The following is a 21,217-nucleotide window of genomic DNA, read 5'->3' on the forward strand; positions in this document are numbered from 1 at the left end:
GAGCGTATGAGCAGGGACCTCATCCGAGTAGGAAATTTGGGTCAACCGATAAGCATTGTCCCAACTTCTTAGGATTCTGAGAAGGTTGGGGAAAATTTGGCTCTTCGTCCGGTGGATTTTTCGAAAGTTGAACCATCGTGGTGGAGATTTCGCATGGTGGTAAAAGAATCTTTCCTGCTTTTCTGGCAAAGGATCATGATGACATTTGAAAACTGAGCGCATTTGTCGATGTAGTGCACCAACTCTCCTGGTATTTCGTATCAAGAACTCTCGCATGCGTTGAAAAAAAATCCCAAACATCAAAAGTGATGGGACCCTGGCACAGAAGATCATAGCTCCGAGTAGTACTCGAAACCGCTGTGATGGTTAGTCAGAGAATTGCTGAGTTTTCTTAGGCTTTCTTCTATAACCTGTGCTTGGGAACATAAATTTATTCTTTTGTTAGTAAAAGAATAAAATAGAATGTAAATAAAAACGATGGGATTTCTTGGGAACTCGATACCGACAACCTAACATGCTTAATGCTACTCGCTTCTTCCTTTGACTAGGGTAGGATGACTTCGTTACTAATCGAGGAGCTTAATCGGGTCAGCCCTAGACCTACCATGAGTGGGAGGCATCGTAGCCCCCGGGCACTCGAGGACACAATAAGCAACCTTTGTCACATCCCGCGAGGTCAAAACTTACAACATCGTCTCCACGTTATGGAAGTTGTTTTGGCACACGCGCAATATGTTGTCATTAGCTCTTAGTATATTGTATTCATCTAGCCCCGACTGATTATCTGGGAAGAAAACTTAGATAAACAGTCAAAGATAATAAGATAAAAACTATAGACTGGCCTTTATGAATTAGCTGACTAAGGTAAGAGAAAAGAATTGAACACTCATAGTTCCCCTATGTCGTAGGAACTCTGGTTTCTTCAAGTCGATTCTCGTGTGTCATTATCCAGGCTTATCTGGTTGCGCGTGATAGGTAAATGTACCTGGATTGCAGCTTACTATCGGTGTACTTGTCTTACGGGTGCTAGACGCTTAGTTTAGGGAGGACAAAAAAGATAGAGATTCAAACGACCTTATGATAAATATGAACATTTACTAGTATAAACTTACTCTTAGTACTTATACATAAAACTTTTGGAGTTGGTCGACGTTCCAAGAATATTGAAAACCCATCCATCCTCCATTGCTAAGAGACCCATGATGAGTAGACTCGACCACCATGTGGAGACCTTCCCACTTCAAGGATAGCTTGTGACTGTTATGTTGGCTCTGAACAGGTCATAAAATCAGGTTCCCGACTTGGAGGGTTCGTTGTTGGATATCTTGGTCATAGTAGCTATGGACAGATTTGATATTTGGCTAATCATATCAATACTTGAGTCCTTTCTTGGTAAAGATATACAGATGAAAAGGAACTCGAAGCCCTTAGCCCCACCTCTCGTCCGAGAAACCAGTTCTTGGGGTAGACTTAGGTGGAGTCAGTGACATGTTGTGTGGCGAAGATTCGGCATCGTTGGTCATGATCCCAACGAACGGTGCCAGCTGTCGACAATATGTGAACCGCCAATCTAAAAACTTGTAGAAATAGTAGAGGATGCTTTGAGTAGATGAATCACATAACATAGAGAGAGATTTTTATACAGGTTTAGGTATCTCTTAAAATAATAATCATGCATCATGTTTGTCTTATATTATTCTTCGAGACTATTATAAGGGGGTGCGTAGCTAGCCTAGATGAATCTAAATTTAGTCGGATTGCTTCCTTACCACTAGTCGGGGGGAGATACTAATACTTATCTAAACTATAGAAGGCTTGGAGGGTCAGAGCTTCCATAGTTTTCAAAGGCGTGTGATGGCTTGTGTCGAATTGTAAGCGCTTGAGTTTACTTGTCCCCCACAGGGTCCCCTGGCTCCGTATGTGTGTGTGTATCTATATATATATATGGGGGTTACCGTGTAGCATCTTGACTCCCTTCTTAGTAGGATTTTGTCATCCTTTAACTTATGAATAAACTTCCTTGTTTAAGGGATATTCTAGAATCCGCAGTCAGTTTTTATACGTCTAGGGACTCTTTTTTCGAAGATAGACCTCGAGAATAACGGAGAAACCCTGATGTCTCCAGATATGGTAGTTCTATAGCACTCATCGTCAAAAGTTACGGAGGAATTTAGACCATGCAAAAGTAAAGATATTTTGCAGAGGATCCTGGAGGGTTATGAATAATAAATAATAACAATACATTGTAAAAATTAAGAAATATATAGATATATTACAACCAGTCTAAATCAATGGTTATGTAACAAATAGGGGGTAACAAACCCTCTCATGCCGTCGGGCACTTCACCGCAAGCCATAAGATATATATGGAAGTGCTGTAAGGAGTCGTAAGAGTGGAGAATAAGGTGTTGAACTGTATATATCTTTCGTGTAAGAGTCAAGTCTCCCATTTGGTTTAGTTTACTTAATTTAAGTCTCCATAGTTTGGGCAAAATATCTTGAAGTGGTATCACACACTCGTCTGACGCATGTTACTCCTTCCAACGAATCTCTTACTCGAGTTGCTGGTACCAATTTCTAAATGACTGCAATCAAAGCCGGGCCGCCATGTACAGAAAGTGTTTGCAGGCAGGCAAATTCTGCCTTATCTTCATATGTGATATATACTACATCGCTTATCCACAGTCATCTCTTACGCGTCAAATTGAAGTCGCTCAACAACAACAACTATATACGTCTATTGGTAGCATTGCATAGGTGAAGGAAGGCATGGAAGGAGTTCGCTGTGACCTCTCCGACAAGGAGAATGTGGCAGCAAAGGCTATCTTCGTTTGAGCATAAAAAAAAATATTATCAATGTCGATTTTAAAACTATATTACTGTTGATTTTTTAACCGAAAATAAATTAGTGACAGTAATATTCCATGATTACATAACCTGCAATGATTATACATATCACTGACAGCTCGTAACACAAAACAACAGTGATATGAGCTATCACTACCGGTTTTAAGCTTATTCTAACGTTATATACTTATCACTGCTAGTTCCAGCTACGAACTGGCAAAGATACTCAATCCAAAAGAAATAAAAAAAATAAGCATTCAAGCATTAATTTAACCAAGATTAATATTACTAATCATCATAATAGTAAAGTTTATATCACACTAATTCATTATTGTACACCAAAATCTAACATCATGTATGACCCAACGCAAAAACCCTAAACCCCCCAACGCAAAAACCCTAAACGCGCGTGACTACCGAACGTGATACTCAATCCAGGACAAGAAGTTGTCGTCGTCGACATCGCCATTATCGACTGGGCCTTCTTCGCCTTTGGCTCATTGACGAAGAAGTCCCACACCTCGTTCTTGGAGGGAGACCCCACCGAGTCACCAGAGTTCGAGGTCATCAGCGCCTCATCCGACGATCGCACCGACGGGGCCTCCTCCTCCTCCCTGGATGACGGTGTGGGTGTGAGAGGCGTGGTCGGAAAAGGTGGCGGTGGAGTCTACGACAGCGGATCCATGCGCGGCGGCGACGACACTGGAAGGGGAGAGGGTGAGAGCGAGAAAATTGATCGAGTGTGAGAGCAACATCTAAAGGTATTGGGAGAAGCCGAGTAGGTGGGCACGTGAAGCCGAGAAATCGCACACATGAAGACGTACGGATTTTTTATATCACTATCGGTTCTTAAATACAGCCAACAGTGATATCTATTATCACTGTGAGTCATTAAAAGCACATCTTTTGATGCACTAATATTACTGTCGGTTTGTATTACGAACCGACAGTGATAATTTGAATCAGCTTGACTTTTTATATGCATTTGGAGCTTCTGAACCGATAGTGAAAAGGAGGCATGGATGATTATTTCTGTTGTAGTGCTTTTAAACATTTGTCACATAGTCACACTACACCAAAATACCTCATCAGTGCCGGTTCAAAATCACCATCAGTGACGGGTTTTGAACCGACACTAATTACTCGTCACTGATAGTCAATGCCGAGTATGGAACTGGCACTGAAAATCACTATCAGTACCTGTTGGAGCTACTAACTGGCACTGATAGTCGGTCTCGATTCAACATTTTTCGGGCCAAAAAAAGTTTCAAAAAATTATGATCTCAAAGAAAAAAGTGATCAACTACAAAGTTGTAGATCTCGTCAAGAGCTACAAGTTTCATATAAAGTTTTCCCCATCCGATTTCGTGTGAAAAAGTTATGAATTTTTTAATATGAGTTATCATCGACTACTGCTGCAATTTTATTATAATTATTTGGGCATTCTAATAACCCCAAATTAAAAAGTTTTCAACTAAAAAGTTGTAGATCTCATCGAGAGCTATAATTTTCATATAAAGTTTTTCCCCATCCGACTTCGTGTGAAAAAGTTATGATTTTTTTAAGATGTGTTATGATAATAGCGGTGGTGGTTCGTAACTAGAACCGGCACTGATAACACTGATACTGATTATCAGTACCGGTTCGTGGCTAGAACCGGTACTGATATATTAGTGCCAGTTCGTATCTAGAACCGACACTGATACAATCACTATCAATGCCGGTTTCAATCAAGAACCGACACTGATAGTAACTATCAGTGTCGGTTCTTATCTCCTCAGCTATCGTTCATGCGCTAGAGTTTAAGAACCGGTCCTGATACGTTTTCAGTGCTGATTACTATTGAACCGATACTGATAGGACGCTACATATGTAGTATTATGTAAGTAATGTCATCAACTCAGGCATTTGCAGGCAATAGTTTCAAGAATTAAAACAAGTCATGTATTTGATGTGGAGCAGTAACCCTTTCAATCTAACCACTACAACTTGGCCGTACCGAATGAATGTCTTTTCTCTATTTTCTTTTTCTGCCACTAATGAGGTAATTTCGGATTTTTAATAAAAATTCTTTGTTGGGGTCCGTCTGTTTTAATATTTTCTTAAAATTATGTTGGACATGGATGTTGGATAATCCTGGGGCGTGTTAGTTAGGGTAGTTAGTTTGTTACTTTCTGTTCGAGTCTTGTAATTCCTGCACGAGCCCACGATTGCATGTGTGAGAGCTGTGCGGTAGAGTCCACGATGCGACCACGAGCACACGACCTAGTTCTTGGGATGGCACGGCACAACCAGATTGATGCACAAAGCTCGGACACGTTCATTTTCCTGTTTTCCTAGTTCGTGTGAATAAAAAGGAACAGCTCAGAAAAGCTGCAGGGTATCGCAGCGCAAAATCGATCTCCAGCTACCTGTGTTCGCGTGTGTTCTAGTGTTAAGACTCCAGCAATGGAGCCTGAATATTAATTGTACTCGGAAGGGAGTCATAGTTTCCCTTTTTACATACAGTTTTCTAATATATATTTTGAAGATCTTTCGAACAATTATACCATAAATGGAGTCTCAATATAATTGTATTTGGAAGCAAAACAGTATTTTTCTTAAACTTTAGAATCTTAAAGTTAATTAATTCTGCCAGGCATGGAGTTTTGATATATTGTAGTTGGATGATGACGGGCCTAAATTGAGCCAAACTTAACCACATATCATCTTCTCTTGATTTAAGATAAGAGTGTCGCGTACTACTTCACAGCTCCGTCAACTCATTCAACTCTCGTTTTCTTTCTTATTGTTCATTTAATGTAGATAATTAAAAAAATTTCCTTACAGACTAATATATGTTAGCTTCTAGATTCACATCTTGTGTAGTTTCTGCTGCATCTCGAACCTAGTTTCCTTACCAACTAAGTTGGTATTGGCCTGACTTGTTATGTGTCTGAAACACTAGTTTAACGTCTTCTGTCCTGTCTTTTCTGTACACGAACTTTTTCTTTCCATGGATGTACCACTTACCGTATTTGGTATATATGAAAATCTATGATAGATAACGTATGGCATATCCATGAGTTTTCCATGACCCTCCAAGGTCATGGATAACTCATATCTTCTCACATACACACTTCTCATACATTGCTTACCGATTGTACTGTATATACGGATAATACCTTATCCACTGAACTTCCTCTGCTCTTATTCAATTTAGTAGGGGATGCCTTATATCCACCATGCTGACTAATGCTAGAGATGTTAGTTTTATAAAGGGTTCGATACCACATTTAGTGACAGGTGGCCTCACACATTTGTATTATGCTGATGACACACATTTTTTTTTTCATAAAAAATGGCATAGTTATTTTCTTCGAGGTTGATGGTATTTCAATTGCTCATACAAAATTCCTACTTTACTATTTGAAAATATGTCTGGATTAATGATAAACTACCAGAAATTAAAGCTAAGTTTTTGTAGTTGGAGTTGATGAACATGAACAAATGATAGTTGCCAACATTTTCTAAATGTAAAGTTGGTTCCCTACCAATGAAGTGTCTAGATATTCCTGTTAGTAATGAGATCCCGAGAGTTGTGTTGGAAATAATAGCACTTTCAGATTTAAATTTAATCTAATTCTTGATATAACATGAATATAAATAGATACAAATAATCAATTATCGACTAACTCGTACGAGTCCTGACAAGATTTAAGTAGAATCGACTAGAATTCAACCAATCCTAATCAATCTCAACTAGATACTCGAGAAGTATCTTGACTAGCTCACTTGAGAAATGTATGGGCTAAAATACTCGAGTAGTATATCGACTAGTTCACTCAATTAAACACTCAAGTAGGATTGCAGTGTACGTACTCGATGTCGACGTAAGATGCAGAAGCTCCCATGATGTCAATACAGTAGGCGATGATAAAGATGAAGTAGTTGAAGTTGATCTTGATGTAGCAGATGGCAACAACAGTGGCAATGTAGACGAAGTAGCACATGATAACGTAGAGGAAGCAGATCGTGAGCAATCACGACGAACACTTCCCAAAACCCTTATTCGTCATCTCCCGATGCAAGATCCCAAGAGCGACGGGTTCCAGAGACCTACTCTCCCATTTATCGGTGCACGCCGGCATAGCAGGATGGAGTAGTCTACGTGTGATGGCGTAGCAGAGAGAAATTGGCAAAACCCTAATTACGATTATGCAACTCGCGTCTCATCTTTATGCAACGACTGACAGATATATATATATATATATATATATATATATATATATATATATATATATATATATATATATATATATATATATATATATATATATATATATATATAGAGGGAGAGTCGTGCGGTTAAGACACACCACGATCGAAGTCTGTTACGTTGCTACGATCAGATTCTTAACCGACACAATTTTTATATATATTTATCTATTTGATCATGCAGCAAAAAGAAATAGAACCGCAAAAGGAAGCTAGACCTGTGTAAGCAACTGGACCCGATTTCAACGGACCATTCACGCAGATGCCGTGCGCCCACGCCTCGGTCCGGCCTAACGAGCGAGTTCGTGTGTTCTTCTAGTCCTCTCATCCACACATGTTAAGTAGGTGGAGGAGAGAAGCCCTTTTAAGTTAGTCTCTATCTATATCCACTAGCAAGGTGAGACTAAAGAAATACATCTCTATCACATGATTAGCCATTTAAGATTTATTTGAAATTATACAAATATGATGAACTAAACCTATATATTCTAACAAGTTGTTTATCTAGGTTATATGGATCAGAAAGTGGAGGACACTGCTTGCAACATGGCAGTGTTCTCAACTGCCTTAGTGGGGAGGGGGTAAATCTATCTTAATTATATCGAGCCCAAATTTTGTCCCAAATTATACTTTGGGGGTTTATCTCTCTTACATGAAGAAATTCACCACAAGCTGGACACTGCAAAATCTAACTTTTTATCAGCATGGTGCTGAAAAATAAAGAGATATGACGTGGTTAAATGGGAGGTGATGGCTAGACTTAAAAGGTTTGGTGTTTTAGGCTTCACTGAAACTAGTGTTACGAAAGATTGCTTGTTATCAAAATGGATCTACAAACTGTAAAGAGGTGATATTTGATCCTTGCAGTGAGTTATTGAGACAGAAGTATTTAGATGAGACTGATGTCAAAGAGCGATTTGTTCCGATATTTTGAGAGTCTTGAGAATACGTCCTAAAGTGTTGAAAAAGTATAACTCCATAACTACGTTGCAATATCATTTTATCTATCTTATCATGCTACATGCCCCATATTTACGACGTACCATGAGTCGTGCTTGAGCCTAACCGTTAGCTTACTATGCTGGCACGATACAAACTGACAGGCTAAACGGGTTGAGTCTGCTCTGCACGAAAGAGCCATACCATACCGGCCCGGCCCAAGCCCCCACCTCTAGTGGGAAGCATCAGACAGAGAATGTTTTGAGCTCGGCATATGTTGCTGCAAGTTTACCAGCTGGCTATCCTAAGGGCAGCCACAGCGTGGGCATCCAAGCCAGGAAAAAAAAAGGGCCCACAACTCGTCAATTGGCTTCAAGCTTCGCAAGCCATAACGTGTAGAGCACCAGCAGGACCCAACCTGAAAATAAAGAAAACGGAAAAGGATTCCTTCTTGTGCTAGGTGTCAAGCACAAATTTGAGTGACAGGTGAGCCCCACGAAATTTTTAATCAGCAGACGTTAATGCTTCTACTTGCGCCGGTGCCAAGAAATTCCCATAGAGCACCGAGTGTTGCAGTGGCATGGAATATACTTTGAGGCGTCGACGAAAATCACACGCTGTGGCTGCTCTGAGGTTGCGCGCGCGTGTGCGTAGTGCGCGCGCGTGTTACTTGTAATCGAAAAAAAGTTGCTTGCTTTTGGTTTAATTTGGGATAAGTTTGCGACCGGTTCTGTTACCTCATGGAGTTAGGACTTGGTTTAGAGTTTAGTTTGCAACTGTTTCTCAGTTGACGCGATTACCGTCTGCTGTTATGATCCAACATTGTAAGCTGGAAACCCAGCATGAACTCTTAGTTTCCTGTTTTGCTTTCTATAAAAAAGCTAGGTCAAGCTTAGCTTTTGGTCTAAATGTGGTGCTGTATTTAGGTTCTATTTATTTTTATTCTAGATTTTGGATTGTAGATTATGGATAGTAAAAACTTATCTTAAATAGATTATGTTATAATTTAGGTATATATTTATATAATTCACTTCTAAAATTTGACTATTTATTTACAGAATCTACAATCCGAGCAAACAAACACAGTATTGCGGATTCTGATCGTGAATTATAGATTTAAAAATAAACTATCAAATTCTAAAAATAAATTCTGCAAATATATATTTTAATTATCGTACAATCTCCAATCAACTTAAAATAAATTTATACAATTCACAATTAAAATCCAGAGGGAAGGCCGTAGATCCCGAAGGAACACCCATAGCCTGCCGATGATACCGAAGGAACACCCATAGCCTGCCGCGCGGGTTTGCCCGCCGCCGTGCCGCGGCACCCAGCGACTCGAAGGCTTCGGACACCCGGGCTCGCGCAGCTCTCGTTTCCCTGTACCCACCTGCTCGGTTGGCCTGAGCAAAACGCGCGGCGCACCGTACGCCGAAGAGGGTGCGTACGAGCACAGGGCGACGGCGGCCGGTGGGTGTGCTCCGCATGCAGTGGGACCTCGGATGCGGCCGTCGGGCGACAAAGTGGCCGCCGCTGGCGATTCAAGGGAGGTGGTCGACTGGTCGGGCTATAGCTACGAGCAGCTGGGGCGCGACGTGCGCTCCAGCAACGGCGGTCAGGTAGACATTGCTCCGTGCGATCTGCGGTATTCCATTGAGAGGAGGGGGATTCGATTGAAGGGGTTTGCATCAATATGCCGCACGAGTTTCGTTAACATATTGTTTCTGCAGCCCCAATTGTAATGTTTTACTTCCAGTAATCTAATTCCATCATCATATTGTTTCTGCAGATCCAATTGTAAATTTGTAGTGTACCTTCAGCATTTCTGGGATAAGTTTTGGCATCAGTTTGGCAGCAAAATTGTTCCAGAATGTATCTGGAACGGCTGGATGTTGACACCTACCTGCCGATTGAGTCTACAATTGGGGGAGTCGGGCACAGTAGATCCAACAATGTCAGTACCAATTTCATTGCATTGCAGTTGACAACTCTGTAAGTAACCATGCTATTGTTTGCCTTCTTGTTCGTTCTTGAATTCATATTGGAAGAGCGTTTCATCTCAGCAGTCAACAACTTCTCATTATGGTACAGTGAACCGACTCTCAAGTTCTACCACCAGTGATAGGCTTCTTAAAACAAAACAAATCAGATCTACTTGGATCGTTAGACTCAGGAGAGGCAGGAACAATTAGAATGACAGTTTCGTTTTGTAATCTTTAGGTTGTTCCTTGTCAATTCAAAATTACATCCATCATGCACAGAAGAAGCAGGGTAGTACTTAATTCTAGTAAATCAAGTGATTATCACTAAAACCCAAAGCTCACTTTTCATCCCTGAACATTCAGGTTTGAAAAGGAACTACTGATTGCATGGATTTCAGTTGTGACTTGCTCCATCCCTGGTCGGTCTTTTGGAAATTCCATGGAGCACCAAAGGCCTAGCTTCATCAGAGGAATTATGCAGCTATGCATGATAAGAACTGCTTGATTTTTATCTTCAGCTATCTCATGCATTATGTTGGGATCTAAGGTCTCCCCAGCCTTATCTGGAAATGACGAGTTCACATAGCTGTGAAGGTTCGTGCCATTCTTGAATGACTCATCAGTAGGTTGCTTCCCTGTAAGAATTTCTAACAGAAGCACTCCAAAGCTGTAGACATCTCCCTCAGTAGAAATCTTGCTACCCATGCCATACTCTGCAGATTAATTGAAAATCTGAACTTGAGGAGAATTTTCACAGTAAAAAGTTCGCTAATGTCATAAAGAAATCTTTGTAGGAGATAAAAATTAATAGGACTTTGCATCACCTGGTGCGATATATCCAATGGATCCTTTAAGCCCGGATAAGCTGGTAGAGCCATTAGTCACAGAAGCGGAATTTATGCACAAAAATCTTGCAAGTCCAAAGTCACTGACACAAGCAGTCATGTCACAGTCAAGTAGAACATTTTGTGGCTTCAGGTCACAGTGAACCAATGGATTCACACATTGATTATGAAGGTAATCAAGAGCAAATGCTACATCCTGAACAATGCTTATCCTTTGAGCCAAAGTCAACACATGGATATGGTTGTATCCATGTGCCTTTGGATGTAGCCACATGTCTAGGCTCCCATTGGGCATATATTCAAATATGAGGGCTTTGAACTCTGCCCTGGTAGGATCTATAGTAGAGCATGAAGTAATTATTTTGACAAGATTTCGGTGACGAATGCTTCTCAGAGCTTCGCACTCCGCAGCAAAACTTCTTGATGCTCCATGGAAATTTAGGTTGAACACCTTGATTGCAATTGGATTCGTATCGAATGCCATTGTGCCCTTATACACTGTTCCAAATGATCCTGAGCCAACCAAGTTGGTAGAGGAGAACCGATTTGTGGCTTTAACAATGTCTTCATATGACACCTTTGCCTGTTCTCTGAAACCCTGATGAGATGGTTGTGGTCTTCTTCTCTTCAAAAGGACAGCGAAGAAGCATGACAGCAATATTGCAGCGACAACACATAGTGGAATCAGTATCTTCAGTATTAAGGACTTGGAAGTTCTTTTGGAGTTATCAGAGCAAAGAGGCAGACCTAGCATAGGTGCCCCAGCACATAGTCTCTTGTTTCCTTGGACAGACACTTCATTGTCATTTGCAAAGACACCGGTAGATGGTACTGCTCCGCTAAAATCATTGAAGGATAAGTTTAAATACTGTAAAGAATCGAGTGATGTGAGTATCTGTGGAATTTCTCCAGAAAGGTTGTTTCGAGAAAGATCCATCTCTCTGATGCCTCTCAAGCTCATGAAAGATTGCGGAATGCTTCCTTCAAGAAGATTGCCCTCCATACGGAGGGACTCCAACACAACACATTGGCCAAGGGTGGAAGGGATTTGGCCAGAGAGGTGGTTATTGGAGATATTAAGAACACCAAGATTGATTAGCCCTCCAACTTCTTGTGGTATGACCCCACTGAATTTGTTGTGTGACAAGTCCAAACCTTCGGAAAGTGAAGTAATTTTTAATAGCTCAGCTGGTATTCTTCCATCCAGAGAGTTGTGGGAAAAATTTAGCAATTGCAAGTTCTTGCATTTACCTAAACTTTTAGGTATGCTTCCATTCAGCTCATTCTCTCGCAGATAAAATTCGGTCAACTGTTCAAGATTTCCAATAGAATCTGGAATAGGCCCAGAGAGTCTGTTCCCTGATAAACTTAAGACTGACAAGTTACGCAGAGTTCCAATAACCGATGGTATGCTTCCAACAAACTGGTTGTCATGCAACATAAGAACTGTAAGGCTTTTTAAGTTCCCTATCTCTGGAGGGATGTTTCCAGATATCCTGTTCAAGCTTAGCCACAAAGTGTCAAGTTTGGAAGGCAGGCTACCTATTGAGCTTGGCAAGTTCCCTTCGATGTAATTTGACATGAGGCCTAATGTTGTCAATCGGGTGCAATTACTCAAAGAGGATAGGAAGGACCAATTTTGATCTTGAAGGTGGTTAATGCTGAAATCTAAGTATGTAAGATTCTGTAAGGACCCTAAGGATGGTATTGCTCCGGAGAACGAGTTGTTGGCAAGATCTATAATTTCTAGGCTTGTGACATTAGCAAGTGAACCTGGAATTGTCCCATCAAATTTGTTATCTTCCAAGATCAATGTCTGAATATTTGGAAGCAAGTTTCCAATGTTATTTGGCAACCTCCCGATGAGTAAGTTATGGCGAAGATCAAGATAAACCAGGGTTGAAGTATTGTAAAGGGAGAGTGGCACTTGCCCCGACAGCCTGTTCGCCGTCAGGGTTAATGCTCGTAGGCCTGGGATATGGCCTAAGCTCTCTGGGATGCCTCCAATCAAATTGTTCTCTTCAAGGTATAGGTACAGGAGGGAAGAAATGTTTCCTAGAGAAGGTGGTATACTCCCTGAGAAATTATTTGACATGAAATTGAGATACTGAAGCATCAACATAATCTTTGGAACTGGTGGTATGGATCCAGTAAAATTGTTTTGTTGAAGATCTATGCGGACTAGTGATGAGGAATTGAAAAGAACTGGCGGAATTTCCCCACCAAGGTTGTTTTTCCCAAGTTTAAGCACTTGCAGCGATGAACTACCAGCTAAGGATTCTGGAAGTTGACCTGTGAGGTCATTGCTGGCTAGATCAACATATGCAATGGATGGAATAGTACCTAATGAACTAGGTATGTTACCACTGAGAGAATTGGAGCTGAAGTTGAGGTAACGGAGCATCTGTAAATCACCCAGCTCCGGTGGAATTTTTCCGGACAGTCGGTTGTTCGGAAGATGTATCTTTTCAAGAAAGGTCAGATTTGTAACGCAGGGAGAAATGATACCTGCGAGCTGTGAGCTCTCCAGGTCCAGCTCAGTGACACGAGATGGCTGCCTCGTGTTATTGCAGGTGACACCACGCCAGCTGCAGATGTCCAAGGATGTGTTGTTGTTCCATGCTGCCAAAGCTCTAGTTGGGTCAGAGAGCTGGGACTTGAAGCACAGGAGAGCCAGACGATCGCCGTCGGCCTCGGCAAGTAGCCGAGCAGTGGTGTCTGCAGGGGAAACAGCTTCTGCAGAGTGACTGTCTATTGCAAGAGTGAGAAGGCATGAGAGGAGGAAGCAAGCATTGAGGGGAGAAGGATCCATGCTGCGTTCTGCGAGCTTGTGTCTTCTGCCAGCTTTGCTGTACTAGGAAGACTGCAGAAATGCTTCTTTGTCCTCTACATCATTTATAATCCTGAGAGAAATATTATAAGGGAGGTGTAAACTTGTAGAAGTTCGGCAAAGATGGAGGTTTCACAACAAGGTGTTTGCCTACTGCAACTTAGTTGTTCTTGAAAGTCCATCCAGTGGTATGGCGATTGGACCATGACAGGGACAGCCGGACAGGAAGATCAACTGGGTATCGTTTCTTGTCCTGTGCTTTGTTCAGACAATGACGATCAAATCGATTGTTGGTCTTCTCACGTAGTCAAAATACGGAACTTTCAACGCTAAGAAATTTATGCGATAATTAGTGATAATAGTCTACCAAGTACAAGACTTTAGAGTCCGTTTCTAAGTGTTTAAACGAATTTATTGTAATATTTCTGTCTTATTTCTAGTAGTGTTTCCTTTAGACATTTTGGCACACTTTGACTTTGTGATGTCCATCATCTGTATTGTTTCTTTTCAGAGGCTAAGAGCAGTATTCTTTTTTGTTTTATATAAATGAAGTTTTATTGACTCTTATCGTTATATCGATGTGATACAAGTAAATAAGAGTTCACTTCTAGTTTTTGCATATCACGGATGCACACAGAAAAAAAATACAAAAGGAGAAAAATGGATATATTCACGGTCTATGGCGAAAAATCAATCCAAAATCTAGACTGCTATTCAAAACGGGTAAAAATCTTCTTGATCGCTCGCTCTATAAGAGTATATGCCGTCGCCGCCATAGGTTGGTCCTCTTGCCGCTGCAACACTTCTCATGAGTGGAACAACCACATACAAATATAGATAACCTGTAAAGAAAAGTTATTTTTTCTCTTATCAAACATCACATCATTTCTGTATAGCCATAGCGACTAAAAAAATTGCAGTCGCCATCATTATTTTGGCTTTTCATTGCTTACTAATACAATATAGCCAGTTGCTAAACATGTTCGGAACACTTGCCGGTAGGTATAGGTTAAAAACTATTTGAATGACAAACCATTTAAATCTCGCAAAACGGTAATAAAAAAAAAGTGCTTAATCGTCTTATTTTTTGAACAAACAATATTTTTGATTACATTGATTTTGTCTCTTGATGAGGTTCTCTTTTGTTAGAAGAACCCATTTACGAAGGTACCAAAGAATTTTTATTTTATTTTTAACGGTCTACAATAGAGTCTACAATCCAACAATTGCAAGAGAAGACTTTAACACATGCATTTCTTCCGTGTTGCTTTTAAATGTGATCGCTTCTCTTCACTAGACTAGAAAAATCTGTTTCCTTGCTGCTGCTCGTCGGCTGCGCTCTCGCCAGCGACACCCGTGTGAGTATTGTCGTTTGGATGTGCAGAAGGGCAGCTGTACTTTTTTTTTTACTCGATCTTGATTTCATGATTTTTTTCTTGCAGATGGCGAGTCGCCCAATCCTCTGGTCCATGGTCGTGGCCGCCGTCGGCAGCTCAGTCCGGTGCTGGGACTGTGCATGCACCTGCGCCGGTGAACTGTGGGCTGTCAAAAGCAGCCTAGTTCGTTAGCCGTCACCATCGACAGAGACATCCATGACCACGCGCGGCTGCAATCCTTGAAAACTGTTACATGTTAGAAATGCACTCTTTACGTAAAGAATAATACCATCAAATAGCACCCTCTTTCATCAAATTCTTTCATTCAAACCATAAATCGTCACTGACCCTTTCTCTTTGCCATTTCCTTTTCTTCTATTACCCAGAATACCCTCCTAAACTCGAAACAAACAGGCCTACGAGACGCGACTAAGGTGGCCCTGGGTGACGGGGATGGTGCTCGGTGGCCTTGGTAGGCGGTGGCAGCGGCAATCAAGCTTGTCAACCACGGGTAAGTACTAGAGATCCGTTTCCATGCCACTTCCCCTTCCACTTCTTTTCTTCCGTTTCTAGATGTGTTTCAAACCTTACGTTAGGATGTCATTGGCTTCTGTGTGGGAATTTGATTGTTTTTATGATGGATTGCTGTTGGATCAGGGGAATGTGCGATTAGACCAAAACAAAGTTGAAGAATGGTTGATCTGGAGAAAAACCATGATGGGTAAGTGGTCTCACGTTCCAGTTCTTCCCTTGTTGCACATGTGTAGGTGATAGTTTAGTCATGTTGATAGTTAAACAATGTCAATGTTATAGGGTCACAGATTATAGCTTGTTTATTGAGATGCGGTCATATATGAGGAAGGATGTGAAGGCATATTGCAAATAGAGAAAATAAGACACTGTAAGTTGATAGCAGGATATTTACACTTAGTTGTTTGTTGAAAGAGATTGGCTTGTTTTACCAATGGGGAACAAATAAGAAAGCCAACATATGTCATCTTAATAGCTCAGGTTAATTCATAAATCTAATAATAGATGATGAGCTAGCTAAGTTAGTTGAGTCTTGTTTGATGTCAAGACAGCTAAGTTTTTTTGTGGATGTGGTAAATTGTGCGGAGTGGACTGTCAAAGATCTAAAAATGAAGCACCACTAGCACAAAATTCAGACGCCAACATAGCCAATCAAGTAAAGAACAAATCAGCAGGTGCTATTGTTGAGATAAAACTAGATGAAGATGAGCTAATTGGTGTTGAGGAGAAACATCTGTATGGAGTTGTCGATTCACTGTCATCCCCTAGTGAGACCTTTTTTGTAGATGTCCCTAATGACCATGACCCTGCTGCTGTACCAGATGAGGAACTTCCTCAAGATGAGCAAGGTGATGTTGTTCCTGAGTATGTGCATGACAGAGATGATCCAACTTTTGAAATTGATACCACATTTGTTGACAATGATACATTCAAGCTTTCTATAAGACTACATGCCATTAAGCGTGAATTTGAGCTTGATGTTATCTATAGCGATCGAATGTTATCTATAGTGATCGAAAAAGGTGCAAGGCAAAATGTTGTAGCAGTGACGATTGTCAATGGTTCATTTATGCAAAAAAGCTGAAAGATTGCCTAACCTTCAAGGTACTTATGCTTCTGTCTTTTCATGTAGTCATGATATTGTTTTGTAGTCATGGTACTGTTTATATATGTATGTCCACAAGCAAGATTACTGGCAAGATGGCTTCACAGGTTTGGATTGCAGATAGGGGAAAGACATAATGATCAAAGAACCAAACATTGGATCCAGGAAGCTATAAGAAAGGTTGGAAAAGAAGTACAATATGTGTAGGACCGAGATTGGTGACTAGAGAAGGGTGAATATGTGTCTTATAATTTTTTTTCGAAATAGATGACCTACTCCTTCATCACCTAACGCTCCTCAAAACACATAAGCGGAAGCAAATAGAGAGACGCAAAGAGAAGACCCAAAAACCTGGCTCCATGGATGAGATATGAACATGATGTTCCATGTAGGATCATTCCATGACTATAGCCACAAAAAACTCACAACTTGAAAAGAAACTTAAGAAGATGGTCACTGGGTGAAGAAACTCTCAAAGTTGATGACTCAGAGATAAGGGAATGTGAGACCCAAACTTGTACTATTATATACGTATTTTATGTCCCTAACAACAAGAAGAAGAACTTCACAAGGGTGAAAAATCACAGCTCAAAGGCAAAAATGAAAATCAACAAGGAAATAGAAAAACTTACACGGAAGGTAAGAGAACCAAAAGCAGGAGACTAGAAGGAGATGAACACGAGCATATGCAAGAAAATAATCTTCATTAAGCACATAGATTAGTCTTACTTTCAACAGATTATAAAGACTTTTCTTCCATAAAAGCTCTAACCTATTACAAAAGTTAAGTTTATCATCTCCTCTCCTCTAAAATCTATCACTAGGCTCTCAAATGGCTGGCTTAAAGCTCTCCCACGGCTCTATCCCTCTATTTATAGCCTTTGAGAACTTCGTTGGCCCTTAAGTTTTCTTGTTCCTAAAATACCCTTTACCGATAGTGCATTCCTACCTACTATCGGAGTATTGTAGTCTAGATTTTGCTCCTTCCATCGAACGGCCACAACTTCTTCACGACTTAGCTTTGCCTCGACGTAAGCTTCACGATGATGCCACGTGATCCTCCAGTCCTCTCGCGATTTTGTAGCCAAACCGCGAAACCCTAGCACGCTTTTCCTCAAGCAAGCACTCTGATGTCGACACGTGTCCTCCATCTTACATTCTTGACCACCGACAAGTCTCTCGCGCTCCTAATCCATTGGGTCATCTTGTCACTTGCACCGGCATCCCATTCGCTTGACTTTTTCACACGCCTTCTTTATCCTTCTTTCTCTTCATGCTTTGCTTGAACTCCACATGTACTGCTAGGATCACCCTTGACTTCGTCCAGTCTCCTTGATCATCTAGCATCAAACACCTTCTTGGTCCTGATCATCCCGCCATTGACCGTAAAATTGCATCCATCACCTGTATCACCTGTACAATATGAGACAAGTAAACACATATCTCTAAATTTCAAGGATATCTCTAGTTAGCCCATAACACAAATCCTCAGTTTAGAACTCATTCTGCAGAAAACATGAGCACCGGATGTTTCGGGGTGTTCACTCACTGACCACTGGAACATCTAGTGAGTGTGTTTCCATTTAGCGCATTGAAAAATGCTCTCTGCAAGAATTGATCCGTTGTGACACTCTGATGCTCACTTTCCTATCACTGGACCATCCGACGCCTTTATCTTCGCCAGACTCTCCTTCTACAACCTCTCTGCAAAAATTAGTCTGGTGTATTATCTGGTGTTCACAAACTCCCACACTGGACTATTCGATGGCTTCTTCAAATTTGGCGCCAAACTCGAATTTCAAATTTTACCACACAGTAGAAAATCCGGCACTATCAACATTGCATCACCGGATCATTTGGTGAGATCTTCCACTTTTCACCGAAAATTTCTTCTCTACAGGAAATGATCTGGTGCTCTCTAAGCCCATCGCCGGACAATCCGGTGTCTTGATCTTCATTTTTGCTTAAGCACATAATTGTTCCGCCGTCATCTTTAGCATCACACTGAACCATTAGATGAAGCCAACTTCCTAGACACCGTATTTCGGTGAGTTCATTTTTCCTGGAACCAAGACAGAAACTCCAACTCTAACTTGGGTTAGCTATAAACAATATCATGCACAAATAAATTCATACCAACCAAGTTCAACTCAAATTCAATGATATCAATGACTCATCACAATCAAATCAAGGCACATGTTAACTTGGTTTCTCAATGTGAAATTGGGATATGGGAAAGTGTGGCATGGGAGGCAAAAGGCTCTTGATAGCATTCATGGATCATGGAATGATAGTGTTGAAGGGCTTTGGAGATTCAAGGCAACAATGGAGAGAGCCAACCTAGGTAGCATTGTTTGTGGCCCTCTAGTCGTGCATTGATACATTCTTGAAAAGGTGTATGCCATATTTAGGATGAGCCTCAACTTTTCTGAATGGGAGATACACAGGACAGCTTGTTGCAGCTACTGCAATTGATGGCCATAATTAGTTGTTCCCGGTGGCTTATGGGGTGTTTGACAAGCAGACGCTCGATAATTGGGAGTGGTTTATGCAAAGACTAAAACATGCAATTGGTACACCTCCTGGTTTAGTGATACACACTGATACTGGAAAGGGACTTGAGTTGTTAGCAAGGTCTTCAATATTGGTGTTGAGCACAAGGAGTGCTTTAAACATCTTCTTAGGAATTTCAAGAAGAAATATAGGGGTGACATAATTGACATCCGGGCGCAAAGTGGTCTATGAAATTCGGACTCCTCCCGAACTACCAAAAGGACTCCTCCTGGGCAGAAGATACCCCTAACACTGCCCACATCTCGCCTCAATCTCACATCTCAACCTCATCTTTGTATTTGTGAACAGTGATTAAGCCCTAGGCTCGTGAACAACGACAGCACAATCGCTCAGCTTCTACTGAGGACTTAAGCATTGCTAAGCATTTCGAATAATCCTTGAAGTTAGACACCAACTATATTATCAAGGCTACAAGCGATAAGGATTCATCAATAAGTCAAGGTAGAGACAATGCATCAACATAGTATTGGGGATGATCTCCTGCCCCCCCCCCCTCTTCGGAGGGTACCACGAAGTCTACTGGAAATACTACATGCTTGCCGTTGTGACTTTGTTTCAGGGACTTCATCTGCAAGCGGCGAAGATCGTAGAGCGCTATCGGTCAAAGGGTGTAGGCGCGCCCGCACCTTTGACATCCCGTACCGGCGAAGATGAAGGCGGCCTTCGGCCGACGGGCGAAGTCTAGACCCACGGTCCGGAGCGATCGCGGTGGGCGAAGATGCGAGCCGACCTTCGCTCGAGGGACGAAGGCTGTCTGATGGACATCCGAGCGGAGAAGGCTTCGATACATCTTCAGAGGCAGGAATCGCTGCGGGACAGTGGGCCTGTTTTCGGTCGTCCAGGGTAGGGCTATAATTATGTAATTATGCTCATTTGTACCATAATGCCCCCGGATATTCCAAGAACGTAGCAGGTGAGGGGTAGGATTTGTAAACCGCACCTGTGGTAGCCGGGTACGGGCTATAAATAGGGCCACACTGTACCCGGAAAGGGCATTGAAAGACTGTTCTACCTCTAACACGTGTCACCCTGAGGGCCCTTCGATATCCCTGTATCCGAAGGCCCACCTTGTCTGGGATTTCGGTTCCAACAGTTAGCGCCATCCGCGGGATCGAACCCTTCGACGACATGCCACCTAAGAAGAAATCGATGCCAGCCGGAACAGTGGAAGCGTTGTCGGAACCTCCAGCCGCAGTCGGGCCTTCGGCCGAAAGACCGCCTTCGGCCATGCCAGGATCAAGTAATGCTTCGGCCGGTGGAGCTTCGGGCGGACGAGAACAACATTGCGAAGTTGAAATAGCACCACAAGGACCCAATGATGACCGCCAAGGTGAAGCAGTCCGTGTTAACATGGAGCCAATGCGGGTCATGGAACCAATAGATCGTACGCACTTCGAGCCTCTGGCAAAAGAAGGCGAAAGGGTGCGTAATGAAGAATGGGAAGACCTTGACGACTACGCAGAGTTTGAAAACGAGGAAGAAACGAATGAAGAAAGAACAGCAAGGCTAGAAGCCGAAGAGTTGGAAAGGCAGATAGCGCAGAAGAAACGCATGTTAGATGGCCTAGCAGCAAGTCGAAAAGCCGCAGAGTACCGCAGGGTGCAGATGAAGCTAGAAAAATATTGGAGAAAATCCAAGAGGAAATCGATATGCTGCACCAAGCGGAAGGCATGTCTCGCCAGGCGACACCGCCAGGAGACATGGTACGAGCTTCGCAGGAGCTTCGACGGAGGTCGTCCACGGGAGACCTAGAGTCCCCATTGGCCATGGATCTGCAAAATCAGCCATGGCCGCCAGGGTTCAAGATGCCCAGAGTGGTTATGTTTGACGGAGAGTCAGACCTAAGGGAATTTGTAATGAGTTTCGAAGCGGATGTGGAGTCTGCCGGAGGGGATGGTACAACCTTGGCGAAGGCCTTTGTATTGGCC

The 21,217-nt window shown here is 41.9% G+C and overlaps 2 protein-coding genes across 3 annotated transcripts; one reads left to right on the top strand and one right to left on the bottom strand.

The window, feature by feature from the left end:
* Positions 1–9,288: 9,288 nt before the first annotated feature.
* On the top strand, positions 9,289–15,343 carry LOC133883539 (uncharacterized). 2 transcript variants are annotated; one of them, XR_009902911.1, is made up of 3 exons: positions 9,289–9,665; positions 9,836–10,038; positions 15,146–15,343. XR_009902911.1 is itself a non-coding variant. In XM_062322890.1 (3 exons), the coding sequence occupies exons 1-3, from the start codon at positions 9,549–9,551 to the stop codon at positions 15,261–15,263; spliced, it is 372 nt and encodes a 123-aa protein (XP_062178874.1). In that variant the 5' UTR covers positions 9,289–9,548; the 3' UTR covers positions 15,264–15,343. The 2 variants fall into 2 exon arrangements, 1 of the variants encoding a protein (XP_062178874.1); XM_062322890.1 differs by having other exon boundaries at positions 9,902–10,038.
* On the bottom strand, positions 10,213–13,773 carry LOC133883538 (probable LRR receptor-like serine/threonine-protein kinase At3g47570). Its single transcript, XM_062322888.1, has 2 exons — positions 10,853–13,773; positions 10,213–10,741 (listed from the first exon to the last, which is right to left on the bottom strand). The coding sequence occupies exons 1-2, from the start codon at positions 13,683–13,685 to the stop codon at positions 10,374–10,376; spliced, it is 3,201 nt and encodes a 1,066-aa protein (XP_062178872.1). The 5' UTR covers positions 13,686–13,773; the 3' UTR covers positions 10,213–10,373.
* Positions 15,344–21,217: the final 5,874 nt, after the last annotated feature.

This window comes from Phragmites australis, chromosome 10, assembly GCF_958298935.1.
Source record: "Phragmites australis chromosome 10, lpPhrAust1.1, whole genome shotgun sequence".
NCBI lineage: Eukaryota > Viridiplantae > Streptophyta > Magnoliopsida > Poales > Poaceae > Phragmites > Phragmites australis.